This window comes from Mobula birostris, chromosome 21, assembly GCF_030028105.1.
Source record: "Mobula birostris isolate sMobBir1 chromosome 21, sMobBir1.hap1, whole genome shotgun sequence".
In the NCBI taxonomy this organism is placed as follows: domain Eukaryota; kingdom Metazoa; phylum Chordata; class Chondrichthyes; order Myliobatiformes; family Myliobatidae; genus Mobula; species Mobula birostris.
Genome location: NC_092390.1, coordinates 48,609,665 through 48,628,239, shown reverse-complemented (window position 1 = coordinate 48,628,239; position 18,575 = coordinate 48,609,665). Strand labels below are relative to the sequence as shown.

The 18,575-nt window shown below is 39.7% G+C and overlaps 1 protein-coding gene across 2 annotated transcripts in view; it reads right to left on the bottom strand.

The window, feature by feature from the left end:
* c21h10orf90 (chromosome 21 C10orf90 homolog) overlaps window positions 1–18,575 on the bottom strand; it is a 201,218-nt gene that overhangs the window by 58,755 nt on the left and 123,888 nt on the right. For both annotated transcript variants that reach the window (XM_072239779.1, XM_072239780.1), the window contains exon 4: window positions 8,228–8,307. In XM_072239779.1, the coding sequence (XP_072095880.1) occupies window positions 8,228–8,307 (80 nt within the window). The remainder of the gene's footprint in view (window positions 1–8,227; window positions 8,308–18,575) is intronic.

The following is an 18,575-nucleotide window of genomic DNA, read 5'->3' as shown; positions in this document are numbered from 1 at the left end:
TGTACACTGCAGATGTTAAATCATTCTTACTTCATCAATTTTCCTTTATACATTTTAAGTACTTGTCTTTTAAAGGTAATGTGCTCTGATTTATAATTGCAGGTATACAAAAAGTATGTTACTATTTTTCCTTGATCTCATTTGTGAGGAACTAGCTGAGAAATTCAGAGTGCTTGCCTTTCTTCTTCAGGCTTTTGCAATATTTCATCATGTAGAAAGCAACGATGAACTGAAGCAATTGTCCATTCTTTAAATTGTCTGCTATGTTTTGCCTAAGTAATCATGTTTATGATTATTCGGAATCTGGAGGAGAAAAGACACTGCAGTTGTCAACCAAACAGAAGGGGAAAACAAATTCACAAGTTTTATTTTGATGATAACAAAATGGCAAGTTTGATACATGTTGCTTTTTGGTCAGAAGAAGATCACCAGTGCAGCTGAAAGATTGCTCCTGACCTGTCACCACATTTGGACTAATGATACTTTTACTGCAACATTAGCAATGCTATTTCCGCATTGCAGCACAGCTACTGCTTTTCATTTCAATTTGGCAAACCAAAGCAGCAGTATTTTGCATCAGACAAGAGAGACACATGCTGATCTCTGTAAGATGTTTGAGTAGGATGCAATTGACATTTAATTTGAAATGTTCCCACAGTATACCAAAATGTTTAGTGCTTTGTAACTAGATGGACCACTGCACCCAATCAGCCAAATATTGAGGTATACTTATCTCTGAGATGCAGGGTTGACAAAGATTGATCCACTGTCTGATAAATATTCTTATTCTGTGCAGATTGTCATAATTTAAGAGTAACATTAAGTGTATGTAAGTGTTGACCACAATTTAAATGCATGATATAAAACTGGATAAAGATGGGCACAGTTCTGCAATGGGATATCAGTCAAAAGAACGTTAAAGCAAAATATCCTGCAATTATTTTAGTTGCTAATTATCTCATTATTTTATATATGTTTTTCATTTTAGGTTACCCGATCAAAACTTCATAATGCATACAATATATACAAATTTGTAAGGTCAGAACACCAACTGGGATTGTCCTTGAAAAAACCCATTTGTGAGGAATATGAACACAGAAGTTTGGTAGACAGTCACAGTGTCTTTTCTTCTCCAGATTCTGAATGATCAAACACTTGATTACTTGGGCAAAATGTGGCATATAATTTGTGAACAATGGACAATTGCTTCAGTTCATAGTGATTTTCGACATCAGAGCTGCATTTTCTTGTACTATGTTTCTGGTCTCAGCCATTTTCCTCAACTGTTTGCAGAGGGAGTGAGCCAGGAAGCCAGTAGGCTCACAGATTGTATTCAGGTGAGCCTTGCAGGGGTGTGAGTGTCTGTACAGATTGAGGAGTTGCTATCTTCACTTCTCTTCTGCTTCCACTAATCTTCAGGATGGATCCAGGAACTTTGTAGATTATACAGCCTGAAAGAGACTTGGCATTTGCCTCCACCCCAGCTTTTTGTCTCTGTTGATCTGGTAAAAAAACTGAGAAATGTTCTGTACTACTTTAGTTACGGTCCGCCTTTACCTGTTGCAGACGTAGGCTATAAATGATGAGGACATCCAGAAATTCTCTGAGAGTTTCGCAGCTGTGCAATCGTTTCACATTAAGTTTCTTCCCCTTTAACCTTTTTGGTCTTCTTGCAAACTAATATTAGCCAAATGCAGCCATGTGGAAAACCTTCAGCCAATTTGTTCACTTGTGGCCGAGTGTTGGCTCAGATCCAAACTATTCTTTTAGTTTTGATTCTGTATGTCCTAACTTGCTTTTCATTTTCATGAACGATCGATTGGACCTTTATATTCATGCCCAAAAGCCCACTTTTAGAGAGATTTAAATAATTTTGGGTAAGCTCTCAACCCAACCTTAAATAGCAAAAAATGAAACTGAAGTAGGAAATGGGCCTCATACAATAGAAAATATATTGCATGAATTTTAACAGTATAGTTACTGTTTTATGATATTTGATACAAGAATCGTAGTGCCTTCTAAGTTCTGGCATTAAATATTTTTAAAATCTGCTCTGCAATTTACTGAGTAATATTTTTAAATAATTGGTCCTAAAAAGGTTCCTAAGGTTGTCACAGCTGTGGTGGCAGTGGGGATAAGCTCCCACTACCTATAAAGTGCTCCAAATGGCATGTGTCTCTAACAGCCTCTGACAACCAAGTTCAATTCTTGGCCTTCATGTGTGGCTTAGCTGCTAGGCCTGGAGGAACTGTTTCTACTGACAACAGAAGGGGCAAAGGCGGACCACTGGCACCTCAAAACCAGTTGCCTCAGGCAGGTGGGGGTTGTCAGCCTTGGACAACAACCCGCCTAAGAGAAGGAAAACTCTGATTTTAAACCTCCGCTGCCTTGCGGTCATACCCACCCATGGGAAAGGCTTCGGGAGTAAATCCCGAGGAAGAAATCCACAGCAGGGGTTCCCTAAGGCAGTTTGATGTTGTTTACAACTTCACTCTGGCAACCTCTGCGACGACACTGGTGCCAAGCTGTATCAGTGCTTGCCCTTCGCTTGGACTACAGCTGGTTCTGCAAATCTTCCCGCCCCGGCTTGCGCCCTGGAGAGGACACAGTCCACCAGAGGCACAAACCCATCATCCCCTGAGATCAATGGCTGACTACTAGTCCTAAAGATCAGAATTCAGCAAAGTTTTATAGACAAATCATAGTAAATTTATTTAGGCTATATTGCCTTTGGAGCCTTGGAAGAAATGGTCTAAATTTATAGTTGTCTATAGTGGTTGTATGCAGTTTTGACCCATGTTAATGCAAAATGATCTACATTTTACAGTTATGATCTATCTCTATCAAGTTCAAGGAAGGGAAACCAGCAAAAAACCATAAAAAATACTGCTGAAGTGTAATCAAACTCTTACATATACATGACATTTTATTATCTGTATTCAATCTGAATTTTAGTTAATTGCAAATAGGGGCACATGTGAAGTTAGCATTTAAGAAAATGTGATTAGCTGTAATTTGCTGACTCATGCCAAACCTTTATAAAACACTGGCACAACTACAACTAAAGTAGTTGAGCCAGTACCGGACTCCAGTCTGGTACCATACACTAGAAAAGATATAATGGACTTTGTGGCAATGTAGAAGAGATCCACACAGCTTGGAAGTGTACTGGTTAGCACAACGCTTACAGTACCTGCAACTCAGGTTCAATTCCCACTGCTGTCTGTAAGGAGTTTGTATGTTCTCCCCGTCCAAAGGTGTACCATTTGATAGGTTAATTGGTCATTGCAAATTGTCCTATGACAAGGCTAGGGTTAAATCAGGGGTTGCTGGGCAGTGCGGTTTGAAGGGCCGGAAGAGCCTATTCAGCAGTGTACCTCAATAAATAAACAAACAAACAAATAAGATATACCAATTCCATGAATGATGGACTTTACTCTTGCTATCAGAATAAAGAAGCTAAATCTTTTTCTCCTTGGAATATGGGGCCTTGCAAGGTAAACTGGTAAGTTTACCGTGAAAAACTTTGTTCTGCAAGCCAACCATACAGATTACTTTATTACATTGAGGTAGCAGAAGGTAAAACAATAACAGAATATGGAATAGAGTATTACAGTTACAGACCAAGCCCTGTGCAGGCAAACAATAAGTTGCAAAATCATAACGACGTAGTCTGTGAGGTCAAGAGTTGATCTTATTGTACTAAGGAACTGCCCAATAGTCTTACAACAATGAGATAGAAGCTGTCTTTGTACCCAGTGGTATGTACTTTCAGGCTGTTGTATCTTCTGCATGATGGAAGGTGGGAGAAAAGAGAATGTCTGGGTGGGTGGGGTCTTTGATTATGCTGGGTACTTTAGAGAGCCAGCAAGAAGGGTAGACAGAGTCTATGGAGGGGACTTTGGTTTCTGTGATGTGCTCAGCTGTGTCCTCAACTCCCTGCAGTTTCCTGTGGTCTCAGGCCGAGCAGTTGCCAGACCAAGTCACAATGCATTTGGTTAGGAAGCATCAATAAAAATTGGTGACAGTCAAAGAGGACATGCCAGATTTCTTTGGCATCTTGAGGAAGTAGAGACACTAGTGAATTTTTTTGGCTGATTCATCAACACGTTTGGACCAGGACAGGGGTATTGGTGATTTCACTCTTAGAAACATGAAGTTCTCAACCCTCTCAATTTCAGCACCATTGATGTTAACAGGAGCATGTGAACCATCCCAATACTGAAGTCAATGACCATCTCATTTCTTTTGTTGATATGGAGGGGAAGAATGTTGCCATGCGCCACATCACTAAGTTATCTATCTCCTTCTCGTACTCTGACACAATCTTATTTGAGATTCGGCCACTGCAGTAGTATTATCTGCAAACTTGTAGATGGAGTTAGTGTAGAATCTAGCCACAGCCATGAATGCATATGGAGTAAGTATGAGGCTGAATGTGCATCTTTATGGACACCAGTGTGTGGGATATCACGGCAGATGTGTTACTTATATTCCTACTGACTGAGGTCTGCTAGTTAGGATGTCAAGGATCCAGTTGCAGAGGGAGGTGTTTGAGTTGCAAGTCTAGATTCTGGAGAGGAACTTAAAGTATTGAAGCTGGAACTGTAGGCAATAAACAATTGTTTAATGCTGGTGTCTTTACTATTCAAAAGCTCCAGAGGTGAGTATAGGTCCAGGGAGATAGCATCAGGGAGGGAATCTGACAGAAACAAATTAAAGGAATGATAATTCAGACAGCGTAAGTAGAACAAAAATGTTCCTGTAAGACCAGAAGATATAGGAACAGAATTAGGCCATTTGGCCCACCGAGCCTGCTTCGCTATTTCATTTTGGCTGATCCACTTAATCCCACTTGCAGAGTGGTTAATAATTAAAGGAGAGTCAAGGTAAATGGAAAAATAATTAAAAATGATACAAGGAAGAAATTTTTGAACAGCCTGGAGAGCACTGCCAGGGGAAGTTGTGGAGGCAGAAATCAATTCAAAAGGGACATGAAGAGTATCTGAAAGGATGACTGGGACCATAGAATCAACTGCTTTCTCTGCTATAATCATTGTCTGATTCCCTAAAGTTGGACAGTAATACTTCACTAAAATAACATCAGACATGTTATCGTCCTTGATATTGATCTGATCACCATATGAAAAATGAAATGAATTTACTTCAAGCCAAGTTCCAGGAACTGATCACTGCATTTAAAACAGATTAATATCCTTATACTACAGCGCTGCTGGAACTGATTGCTTAGTACAGAAATTCAACAGCAGGCTTACGCTTAAATAGTATTTAAGTAAGTAAGTAAATTTATAAAGCAAGTATTTTAAGTTATTTTCACATCAAAAGATATAATAAGGCACTGATGTGTGATCTCAAGTATAAGCTGATCCAATCAGGAAATTGGAATTGGATCAATTTGAATCACATTTCAAAACTGCTTTGGTGCTCCTTAACATCAAGTAATCAGTTCCTTTGAGTTTGAGAATACCTTTATGGTCTATTAATCAGAGACCAAAAAAAAAGAGAAATATTGAACTGGAAGGATGAAACTTTACAGTTTTTTTTTCCCCAAAAAGCACAGGTGTGATTCATAATATATATGCAGATTTATAATACATTCTATGCAGATGAAATTTGACCCTAAAATTAAAATGTGTGGAAGGCTTATTAAAAGAGACAAATAAACTGCTCTCCATGCAAGCAGGGGAAGCTGCAAGCAGAGACCATTGAGATATTACTGCACATCCTTTCCACACTTCATTAGGAGGCTAGAAAACTCAAACAGACAATTTTACTAGATCAGAGGAGGCAACCACACTGGCAACTGCTGCAGATTGCAATTCACTTCCAAAGCGCAAAACACAGAGGTGCAACTGGAATAACACAAAAATGGTCTTCTGTGCGTCGGTGCTGAAATTTTCTTAAACCAACATGTGGATTAGAATTCTGTAATTTTCTTCTGTTATTTTTTCCAAATTAGATGCATTGTATTATCACTATAGATTTCATTTTTGGCTCATAAGTAGATTTCTTATGGTATTTAGAGGCTGAGATGGCACTTCAAATTATTCAGTGCTTGCTATTCAGAAACCAGAGTAATCTGCTTTTTCCAATTACTTGTGGAAAATATGTTGTATATCCTTGTATTAAGGACTAGTATAATCCGAGCCCTTGCAAACTTGCATAGGAATTCACACAGTAACTAATCTTCCTAGGCCCGGTCTATTTTATAGACTTCTGATCCAAACTCAGCTGTTCCTTCAGCTGAGGGATTCCTAACCTGAGGTTGGGAACCTCGTTAATGGTCAGGGTCAATAGCGTAAAAAAAGGCTGGGAACCCTGATCTAGCTCTATTTACTATTATCTGGTAGGGTAAGCAGCAGATCTACAAATGTACTTGTGTGGTCCTTTTGCCTAACCAAATAGATATATTTTTAAAGCATTTTATTACTTTCTCACGGTCCTCAATCTATGTAATACATCTTATTTAACTAACATTTTCCCTTTTCCAACATACTATGACTCAGTCTGTCCATCAATCCATTCAATCGTCACTTTTTATTCATCTTCCAACACTTAATTAAGATTGGAACGCCCAGCAGTCCAATATTGATTATTAAAACTGTTCTGCATGTAGAAAAATTGAGTCATTGTGTCACAGACATGGAAACGATTCCTTTGGGCCATAAGTCCTCACTGGCCATCAAGCACCAGTTTTTACATAATCCTGCCTTAACCTATTTTTATTCTCCGTGTATTCCCATCACTTTTTCCCCAGACTCTACCATTCGTGTACACACTAGGAATATTTCCACAGTGGCCAATTAACCTACCAACGAGGGAGGAAACCAAAGCCCCTGGAGGAAACCCACGCAGTCATAGGGAGAATGTCTAAATCCCACCAGAGGGCTCTGGAGCTCAGGATTGAATTCTAGTTGTTACTCTGTGCTGCTCTTTACTTGAGGCTACCATTATTCATATGTTATAAGAACATTAGGAATTGGATCAGGAATGGACTAGCTGGCCTGTTGCGCCTGCTCTGCCATTCAATAAGGTCCTGGCTGATATGGCTGGGGACCCAGTCCCACCTTAGTAACAACCAGAATGTCATCGACACCGCTGAGCATATCATGGAAAACCAGCCTCCTTCATTTCACACTGTCTATATTCCTCCCTGACTCAGTAAAGCAGGCAGCATAATCAAAGATCCTGCCCACCCTGGACATTCTCTCTTCACCCCCACCTCCAATTGGGTCGAAGATACAACAGTGTCAAAGTACATGCCAAAAATCTGAAGGACAGCTTCTATTCCACTGTTACAGTATAAAACTATTGAATGTTTCTCTAGTTCAATGAGATGTTCTGTTGACATAACAATCTAACTAATTGTGATCTTGCGCCTTATTGTCTACATGCACTGCATTTTCACCGTACTGTAACACTTTATTCTGCACTCAGTTATTGTTTTACCTTGTACTGCCTCGATTCATTAACGTAATGACTGAACTGTGCGAACGGTTTGCACGAAAAAATTTTCACCGTTCCTCAGTACATATGACAAAAATAAAGCAGTTACCAATTTACCAAGTGTACTAATTTAAATGTTTGTACATGAGCCACTCTCATTCTTCTGTATTCCAGCAAATATAGTCATAGGCAACTCAGTTTCTCAATTTCAGACGCACATGACTCACTGCAGATAAAAGGACTAATCATTAGTCTTAGAACACTTTTATTAATGTTATGGAGCACAGGCAATAATCATTGTTATCTAGCTTTTGCATAGTGATTCATGTACTTAAGATGTAGCAGCTTGAATTATCTTGGAATAGCGTACTCCTAAGCTGTGATGGCATTAAGGAAGAAATGTGTATGAATTTAACAGTATTAATGAATTTCCCAATTATTTTTTGACAAAAAATGGCAAATCTATTGAAATCTGGGCAAATATTGGAGAAATAGAACTTTGCCCATTAATTCCTGTATATGTATGACTGAAAATGTGTATCATCAAGTCACAAATTATTGCCTTATCAAATGGAATGGACAGACAGCTCAAGTTATAGTATGTAAGAGAGTGAAAAGATTAGTTAGATAAGGAATATAACATAGAGGAATGTGGGATCAGAATAAAACATTCTTAAACATTAAAAATCCAAGATAACAAAAATCTACATTGCAAACTTGCCACAATATTTTATGTTATTAGTTTTTTGTAAATCTTTACCTCAGATGTAGGTGCTCTGGAATGAGGATGTGTCATAAAAATACAATGCTCCAAATTATTCTTAGCTTCTTCAGATAAACCTGAAATAGTAAAGATATTTAGAATATTACAAGTTTTATTTGGTATCGATTTAACAGCCTAATTTTTTAAAAAAACTATTAACAAGTAATAGTATAAATACACCACACAAGTAAATGTTCTGATACTGCACAGAAAAATGAAGGAAGAAATGTGGGAATACATATTTTCCTGCTGAAATTACGTTTGTCTTCCAAGACTTGATTTACTAAACTAACATGTTCACAGCACTCATGTAAATTTGAGCACAAAACATTGAGTGATGAAGGAGAAAGGTTGCTTATGCAGTGAACTGTAAGACTGCCAAAATGGTTTTGACATCGTGATAGTGACTCACTAAAAAACATCTGAAGGGTCATAGGTTCTTCTTATAAATAATTTAATATTGTGTTTGTATTCATGGATGGACAGGCTATTTCGCAGATGTTAACAGAGTAACCCGAGTCCCTACTGTTTAAGGCTACAAAAGAATCAAACATTAAAGTAGTGACCCTAGATACTGTGAAGTAACATCCTGCTATCTGGATAGTGCAGCATGTAATATACGGGGGCAGCATATTAATGTACTGGTGCATCATCTGCATCACTGATTTTCTGTGTATTGAGTTACAAGGCTCAGTCAATATTCCAAAGATGGAATGGGAGACAAACAGAGGGGTTCACTCGTGCTCCTTTTTCACTCACTCCTTAAAAAAACCTCCAAAACAACAAAAAAAAATATATTCTAGCTTGCTTGGGGTTTAAGTTTCTAAAACTCCACAATATGCAGGTTTCTTGATAACAAGTCACCATATAAAATTTCAAAGCCTGATGATTTCTGAGAATATAACTTTATTATTTCATGTTTTATTTAACTCCATTGTCATTGTGATTCACTTCAAGAAAGAAAAATAATCTGACTAGTGTAAATAGCACTCATAACAAAAGATAGTTTACAAAAAAGAAATTCCAAAACTGACTGCTTTCAGAATGGTCAGTTGATTGCTGTGTTAATATGAGTTATAGATCTATTTTGTTCATAACAAAATAGCAGCATTTTTATTTCACTGAACATAAACGTATAAAAAATGTTAAACTACATTATTGCGTATTAAGAACAAAAATACTTGAATGCAGGGACTTTGAATGTTCACAATCTCTGTCTGAAGCATCTGTTTAAAGTGTTTTCAAAATCTGTTCTTGCCAGTTTCATAAACAGATCTACAAACTATCTTTCAGGAGCTCCAGGCAAGAAATCTTTCTCTTCACATCATTATGTCATTGAAGATAATGTTGACTTCATGTGGTAACATAAAATGTGTGATCTTAGCTCTGTCACTCAATTAAGCACCTGGAAAATGTTGCTTCCATTGATTTCACTAGAAGGGAGGGCTGATGGGAGGAAAGCTGAAAGAAAGAACTGTTTAAATGAGCAGGTCAAACTGATATTGTACATTTGACAAAGTTCGCAGTCAATATTAGCCACTTACATTCTTCCATACGTTATTCATAAGGGCTAGCCATATACTTGTAATGATGTATTTTTTATATGAAGACTAAGAAACACTTGCATTTCTCAGTTTCAGGATAAAATATATAGACAAGGAATTACATTTGAGGTAGCTACTGTACTTTGAAAAAGTCTTAGGCACATATATACATATAGCTGGGGTGCCTAAGACTTTTACACAGTTCTGCTGGCAGTAAAGGATGTTGGGAATGGCGAGGGAGTAGTGCTGCGAGAGGGGTGTGACAGAGAGGGAGTGCCGGGGTGGGGAGTGGTGTGGATGTAGACACACCCAGCCCTGAGACACCAGGCAAGGCCGTTTGATTCCAATCAATTGGTTTATTGATCTTTGCAAAGATCAATCTTTGCAAAGATCTTCCTGCACTTTCCCCTCTCCCTTTCCCTTTTTCCAACCATGATTCCCCTCTCTCTGACCCGTGTGTGTGTGTGTGTGTGTGTGTGTGTGTGTGTGTGTGTGTGTGTGTGTGTTTGTCTATGTACTTTGTACAGTACTGTAAGGAAAGAGTAGGACTCTTGAAGGACCAAAGGAGGAATCTGAGTGCGGAGCCTGGTGACATAAGTGAGGTCCCAAATGAATACTTCCCACCTGTATTCACCAAGTGGAACAATGTGACAGACTGCAAGTTCAGGGATGGCTACATGGATTATCAGGTCAGTGTTAAGAGGGAGGAAGTATGAAATATCTTGGCATGCATAAAGACTGATAAGTCCCAAGGGCTAGATGAGATCTATACCACTTTGCTAAGGAAATCTAAGCGGGAGATAGCTGGCAGACATTTTTGCATTTTTATTAGCCATAGGTGAGGTACCACAAAATTGGAGCAGAACTCAAGGATTCTTTCCTTAAGAAGTGCAGCCGGGATAAGAGCAGCAATTACAAGTCAATGAGCCTAATGCCAGTGCAAGGAAAATTATTGAAGAAATCCTGCTCGTACTCAGCCAGGCCTTGTGCAGAGAAATCCTGCCTCATACATTTATTTATTTACTTACATAGAACATAGAACAGTACAGCACAGTACAGGCCTTTCAGCCCATAATGTTGTGCCGACCCTTAAACCCTGCCTCCCATATAATCCCCCACATTAAATTCCTCCATATACCTGTCTAGTATTCTCTTAAAGTTCACTAGTGTATCTGCCTACACCACTGACTCAGACAGTGCATCCCATGCACCAACCACTCTCTGAGTAAAAAACCTTCCTTTAATATCCCCCTTGAACTTCTCACCCCTTACCTTAAAGCCATGTCCTCTTTTATTGAGCAGTGGTGCCCTGGGGAAGAGGTGCTGGCTGTCCACTCTATCTATTCCCCTTAATATCTTGTATACCTCTATCATGGAAATACAGCTCGGAAAAGGCCCCTTTCAGGCCTTCAAGCTGTGCTGCCCAGAAATCCCCTGATATAATCTCAGCCTAATCATGGGAACAATTTACAATGACCAATTAACCTACCAACTAGTACGTTTTTGGACTGTGGGAGGAAACCCAAGCGCCCAGAGGAAACTCACACAGTCACGGGGAGAAAATACAAACTCCTTACAAGCAGCAGCAGGAATTGAACCCAGGTCATCTGTACCTTAAAGCATTGTGCCAGCCATTAGGCTACCATGCTGCTCACCCGTTAAAAATTTGAGTTTTTTAATGAGGTAACTCAGAAGACTGATGAAGCCAAGTTGGTTAGACATGACTATCTGAACTATACTAAGACATTTGACAAGATTACACATGGTAGATTGATCCAGAAATTTAAGACACATGGGATCCAAGAAGAGCTGACTAATTTGATCTAAAATTGGATTGGTGTAAGGAGACAGAGAGTGGCGAAGAAGGGATATTTTTCTGATTGGAAGTCCATGATCAGTTGTGTACCATATAATTCAGTGCTAGGATAAATTATTGCTGGTGATATATGTATATTAACAATTAGGATGTGAATGTATACAACATTTGAATAACAAAATTTATTACACGCTTCTGGCGCCAATATGGCATGCCCACAACTCACCAACCCTAACCATGCCTCTTTTGAATGTGGGAGGAAACCCACCCAGTCACGGGGAAAATACACAAACATTTTGCAGCATGAATTGAACACTGATCGGTGATCACTGGCTTGTAAAGCAACATGATAATCACTACCGTATCATGCCACTCAAGCATACAATCTTCCTGATTTCAGGGTACTCCTAACTAAGACAACACCATCAATGTGTAGAGTAATGATAGTGTGGAAATGATAGAGGTAATTATTATCTGGCTGCATGACAAGAAAGAGAGGCCAAAGAGCTGGGCTGCCACTGTAATCGAGGCTTGCAGAGGGTTTTCTATATCCCACTACAGATTTGTTTTCTCTACCCCTTCACCCCCATCATTCTCCACTCTAATTATAAATAATGACCATATGTTCATGTTATAATTACAACTCCCTCCTAACATTATCAAAACCTCTAAGGGCCTCACCACCCAGTTTGAAAACCTACATAATAGAGTCGAGAGAGAGAGTGCCATTTCCTGAGTAATGTTGCAAATTGCCATGGGAAAGAGGCACACAAGGAATTATGTGCAAATTGAAATTCTACTCACAGCACTGGTTTTCACATTTTTAAATTACAATACAAACACAATAATTGTTCATAGTTGTTTTAATATCCATTGAACAAACATAGTATTACATCCATAGCAGTTCATTTCTAGATATGTTTGACTCAGCATTGGAGTACTAATCGGCTCATTTTATCTTCTGCAAGAAATACAGTAGTACAGTCATATCAAAGTAGTTTATGTTTAGTCTGTATAAATAAATCTGAAACAACATTTATTAGTGCCCTGTGTGTAAATATAAGTTGCAACAGTGAATGACTTGTATATTAAAGAATTTCCAGCACTTTCTTTTACTGTGGTGGAAACATGATTGATTCAGGATGTTTTGGTCATCTATCTCATTCCTTCATCCGCTGTACTACAACTGATGTAGGGCCAAGATAACAGGCCTCCCTCTGCAGCCTGACTTATTTACACTAACATACGAAGAAAAATACTGCATTTATGCAGAAGATGTGCAGAGATAATAAAAATAGAACAATTGAATAACAGAGTACAATGCTACATTTATCAAATAATGTATGTTTGTCATTAACTGCTCTCTACACAGTTTTACTGCATGACAATAATAATTGCTGGTGCATCCTAAGAATGGGATACAGTGTTACATAATTCCAATTTACATGGCGTTTTCCATATATATGACACGATGAAATGTAATTATATATACTATTATATTTTAAGGATAATATTTGCTTCAACTGTTTGAAATACCATAGTGTTGGGTTATGGACTGCAGTATTTGATGGACTCGAGATTAAGGTCTCTTTAAGGGCTTTTGCTATTGCTTGCATGGTAAGGGGTGCCTTTGCTGGTGCAAGTAGAGGGAGAGGAGAATCAATGCTTCTGCTGCTGCTTGAGTGTGGGAGGGGGGAAGGGGGCTTCGGAATTCTTATGTCTGTCATTCATTTGTTTTTTTTTGTTTCATGGATGTCCGCAAAGAGTCAGAATTTCAGGTTGTATACTGTATACATTCTCTGATATTAAATTGAACCACTTGAACTATTGGCATGATTTGTGGTCATGACAACGAGAAAAATGTGATACCATGAATTAGATTAGCAAATTTCTCTACGCGGTGGTCCCCATCCACCGGGCCGCAAAGCATGTGCTACCGGGCCGTGAGGAAACGATATGAGTCAGCTGCACCTTTCCTCATTCCCTGTCACGCACTGTTGAACTTGGACATAGGGTTGCCAACTGTCCCGTATTTGCTGGGACATCCCGTATATTGGGCTAAATTGGTTTGTCCCATACGGGACGGCCCTTGTCCTGTATTTCCCCGCTAAGGTACAGCGTTCCCATGAAACCTTTCGTGCTGATTTGGCATGATGCGAAGAAGCAATTACCATTAATTTATGTGGGAAAAATTTTGAGCGTTCCCAGACCCAAAAAATAATCTACCAAATCATACCAAATAACACACAAAACCGAAAATAACACTAACATATAGTCAAAGCAGGAATTATATGATAAATACACAGCCTATATAAAGAAGAAATAATGTATGTACAGTATAGTTGGGAAGATTAAGCCAAAACCGATTTGTTGGGAAAAAAATCGGCACATACGCGCATGCACACGTCACGCATGCGCACACAAGTGCCCACGCAAGGCTTCATGGTCATGGTAGTCTTTCTTGGGGTAAACACAAGTGTCCCAGGATTTGACGGCTACTTTTGTCCCTTATTTGGGAGTGAGAAAGTTGGCAACCCTAACTGTAAAAGACATGTTGAGGTGATTTTCACTCTACTTCAACAACCCCACCCGCCCTGTCGGCCGGTCCGCAAGAATATTGTCAATATTAAACCAGTCCGCGGTGCAAAAAAAGTTGGGGACCCCTGCTCTACAGTCTAAAGTCAGGAGATTAATATATTCAGGACAAAGGCTATACCATCAGGTGCTTTTAAAATACTGTCCAAGAAATGTGTAGTTTGTTCAAAGATGGTGCAGGTTGGATGTGATACAGAAAACGATCAAGCTACAAAGCATTTTATTACAAAAAAAAACTTTGAAAATGGACAACAAAATACAAATTGCTACAGATGACAACAAATTACTGGGGAGGCAAGGTAGTTTAGCGGTTACCATAACACTATTACAGTGCTAATGACCCAGGTTCAACTCTGGCACTCTCTGTAAGGAGTTTGAACATTCTCCCCACGACCATGTGAATTCCCTCCATGTACTTTGGCTTCCTCCCGCAATCCAAAGATGTACAGTTTAGTAGGTTAATTGGTCACGTGGATGTAACTGGGTGCTACGGCCCCATTAGATCCTGTTACTGTGCTGTATCTCATAAGGACATAAGAACATAAGAAATAGGAGCAGGAGTAGGCCATCCGGCCCATCGAGCCTGCCCCGCCATTCAATAAGATCATGGCTAATCTGTCCGTAAACTCAGCTCCATCTACCTGACTTTTCCCCATAACCCTTAATTCCCTTACTATGTAAAAACCTATCTAACTATATTTAGTGAAGAAGCCTCAACTGCTTCCCTGGGCAGAGAGTTCCACAGATTCACCACTCTCTGGGAAAAACAGTTTCTCCTCATCTCCGTCCTAAATCTTCTCCCCTGAATCTTGAGGCAATGTCCCCTACTTCTAGTTCTCAAAATAAAAGTAAATACTCCTCTGAACCTAAAGGTCCACTGAATTGGAACCAACATCATAATGACACAGAGAGCTTAGAGCAATATTTTGGAGCCTAGATACATTGTGGAATGATGCCCTAATCTGAGAAAAAGTTAGAATCAATGGAATGTGAGGAACATAATGGATCCATAAGACCAGAGCTTCAAAGGCTGACATTCTTGACTGAAACCCTGTGGACAGCAGGAAGTCTTTAGAGTGTTAGGAGATGAGTCACTTGTTTCTGGACATCCAGACTTTGATCTGTTCTTGCTATCATAATATTTATGAGGCTGTTCTAACTGAGTTTCTGGCAAGCATTGCAGAGGAGGAATTCAGCATGATATCAAATCAATGTTTGACAGCAATGCCAATGAATGCCAGGCTTTGGCAGTCTAACACCTTTCCTGGAGATTGTCGGTGCTTGGTACTAGTGTGCCGTATATGTTACTTGTTGCTGATCAGAGCAGGTATGAAGTTAGCTAGCTCCTAATGAAAGCAGGAGTTGACTATTTCATTTTCTGCAAAGTTGCAGGTGAAATACTCAGTGAATTTCCACACCTCTGGCCTTATAATCACTGGCAGGTTATTTGATGAAGCAACTGAAGATGGTTGGCCTATTACACTGCCCTGAAGAACTCCTGAAGTAAACCCTTACGGATACGATACTGGTCTCCAAAAAACACAACCATCTTCGTTTGAAGTGTGTGTGTTTTCCTTTTTGATGCTCATTGACCCATTGAGTTCTGTTTTACTGGGGCTCTTGATGTTGCTCTCAGTCAAAATTTATCTTGATATCAACTGCTATCACTCTCACCTCACCTCTGGAATCCAGTCTTTTAAACCATGCTCGGGACAATGCTACAATAAGGTTTTCAGCTGACAAACAAATTCAAACAAAATAGTCCACTACACATTTGCTTAACACAATGTGGACTATTCATTACTGTAAGAAACATAAAACTATACCATTAATAGGAAAGAAACAAAATAAATGATAAATCAGGAAGTTTATTCATAATAGAGGGATAAAGACAAGAAATGTCAAGAAAAGGTGAAAAGTACTCAGCACAAGGAGAAAAATAGTAAATATCAAATATTTTAATGGGAATTTCCTCTATTGTAACAAAATTCAGTTTTCACATAGTTTAGCAATCTTTTCAATCATTGCAAAAATACTAATTAATTTATCTTCACAGATGTAATAAATCTGAGAAGATTATCCCATGCAAATCATCTTGGATTGAAATTATAATCTGTTAAAGTAATTAGTTGTCTCTTAAGTGGGATCGTGCTAGTAAATGTAAGGTACTTGACTCAAATTGATTTACTGATGTATTCATAGTCATATCCTCGTTTGATACAGTACAGCTACAATATCCACTGAATGGACTGGATGGCGTCGTTCGGCAGAAGCAGCAGCATTTTCATTTGATTAACTCACCATGGTGCACAGACGTGGCAGTTCTGTCAGAATCCTATTCCTTCAATCAGAGCATCAAGTGTCGTCTGATCGGTATTCCGAAGGAGTTCTCCACCAGCGTCCTGGTTGCAGTGGACATTCCACGACTGGCAAAAATCAAACTGGCATTGGGGAGGCTGAAAACCATGATCAAAAGTCTCAAGGCAGCACACCTTGATGGCTTCCCAATTATCACAGGGCTGATCTTCAAAGCCAGCTTGAAGAAGTCTCTGACAAACTACCAGTAGCATATCAAATGCAAAACCAGAGAAGCCAACACTGTCAAGCACTGTTACACCACCAACCAAAGTGCTTACTGTGCCACACCACACCCAAACTTGGCCAAGTTCAATCATCTGGCTATGCTTCTACTCCTGGTAGAGAGGTAGAGACTGAGCACCACAGCACCAGTGGTTATGACAGCGAAAGTATGGTCAGGAGAGGTGTAAGAACATTTACAGAACTGCTTTAAATTGGTTGACACGGGGAAATCTGCAGATGCTGGAAATTCAAGCAACACACACAAAAAGTGCTGGTGAACACAGCATCTGTAGGAAGAGGTACAGTCGACGTTTCGGGCCGGGACCCTTCATCAGGACTAACTGAAAGAAGAGGTAGTAAGAGATTTGAAAGTGGGAGGGGGAGGGGGAGATCCAAAATGATAGGAGAGGACAGGAGGGGAGGCGTGGACTGGTTTATGTTCAGGGAATCATCTTTGGATCTGAATGAATTTGTCATGCCCATCACCAACTTCCTCAGGACCTGTGTGGCTGAGTGTGTGCCTTTGAGAACTCATATTTTCCCAAACAAGAAAGCCATGGATGAATCAGCCAATTTACGGTCAGCTAAGGGCTAGACCTGTGGTGTTCAAGACTGGTGATCCAGAATCCTACTATAAATCCAGGTATGACCCATGGAAGGCCATCGTCAGAGTGAAAAGTCAAGTCCAATTGAAGTTAAAGATACAGTTGAATGCATAACAGCTATGGCAGTGTCTGCATGCCATTATTTCCCATAAGGTGAAACATATCAGTATAAATGACAGCAATGCTCCTCTCCCCAAAGAGCTCCATACTTCTATGCATGCTTGAAGGGAAAATAATGCCATGCCTGTACAAATCACCACAGTATCTCGTGACTCCTTGATTTCTATCTCTTTGAGGTTAACGTCAGGATATCCTTCAAGGGGGCGAATCCTAGCAAGGCATTAGGTCCTCATGGTGTACCTCGAAGGATATTGAAAATCCGTGCAGACCAACTGGCTGAAGAATTCAAGGACGTCTCATTGCAATTAGACGTTTCCCATCTGCTTCAAAGGAGAACCAATCGTACTGGCACCGAAGAAGAGTAGGGTGAGCTTCCACAATAACTATTGCCCAGTAGCATTCACATTTAATACGAGGAAGTGCTTTGAGAGATTGATTGCAGCTAGAATTGACTCCTTCCCAAGCAAAAACCTGGGCTCACTGTAACTAGCGCCCTGCACAACGGGTCTACTGTGGATGCAGTGTCACTGGCTCTTCACTTGGCTTAGGAGCACTTAGATAACAGCAAAACATATGTCAAGTTGCTGTCCATTGATTATGGCTCAGTTTTCAACATCACAATCCACTCAGTACTAATTAGTAAGCTTCAGAACCTGAGTCTTTGTCGCTTCTTCTGCCACTGGATCCCTGACTTGCTCATCGAGAGATCACAGTCAATGCAGATCGGTAGTAACATTTCCTCATCATTGACCATTGACATAGGCGTATCTCAACGACGTCTGCTTAGCCGATTCCTCTGCTCTGTCTACACTCATGACTGTGTGGCTAGGCACAACTCAAACACCATATATAAATTTGTCGATGACACCACTGTTGTTGGCAGAATTTCCGATGGCGACAGTGAGGCGTACAGGAGGGAGATTTAGATTAATCTGCTAGTTGAGTGGTGTCGCAACAACAACCTTGCACTCAACATCAGCAAAACCAAGCAATTAGTTGTGGACTTGAGGAAGAAGCTCTGCTATCACACACCAGTAGTCATTGAGGGGTCAGTGGTGGAAAGGGTGAGCATCTTCTTGTTCCTG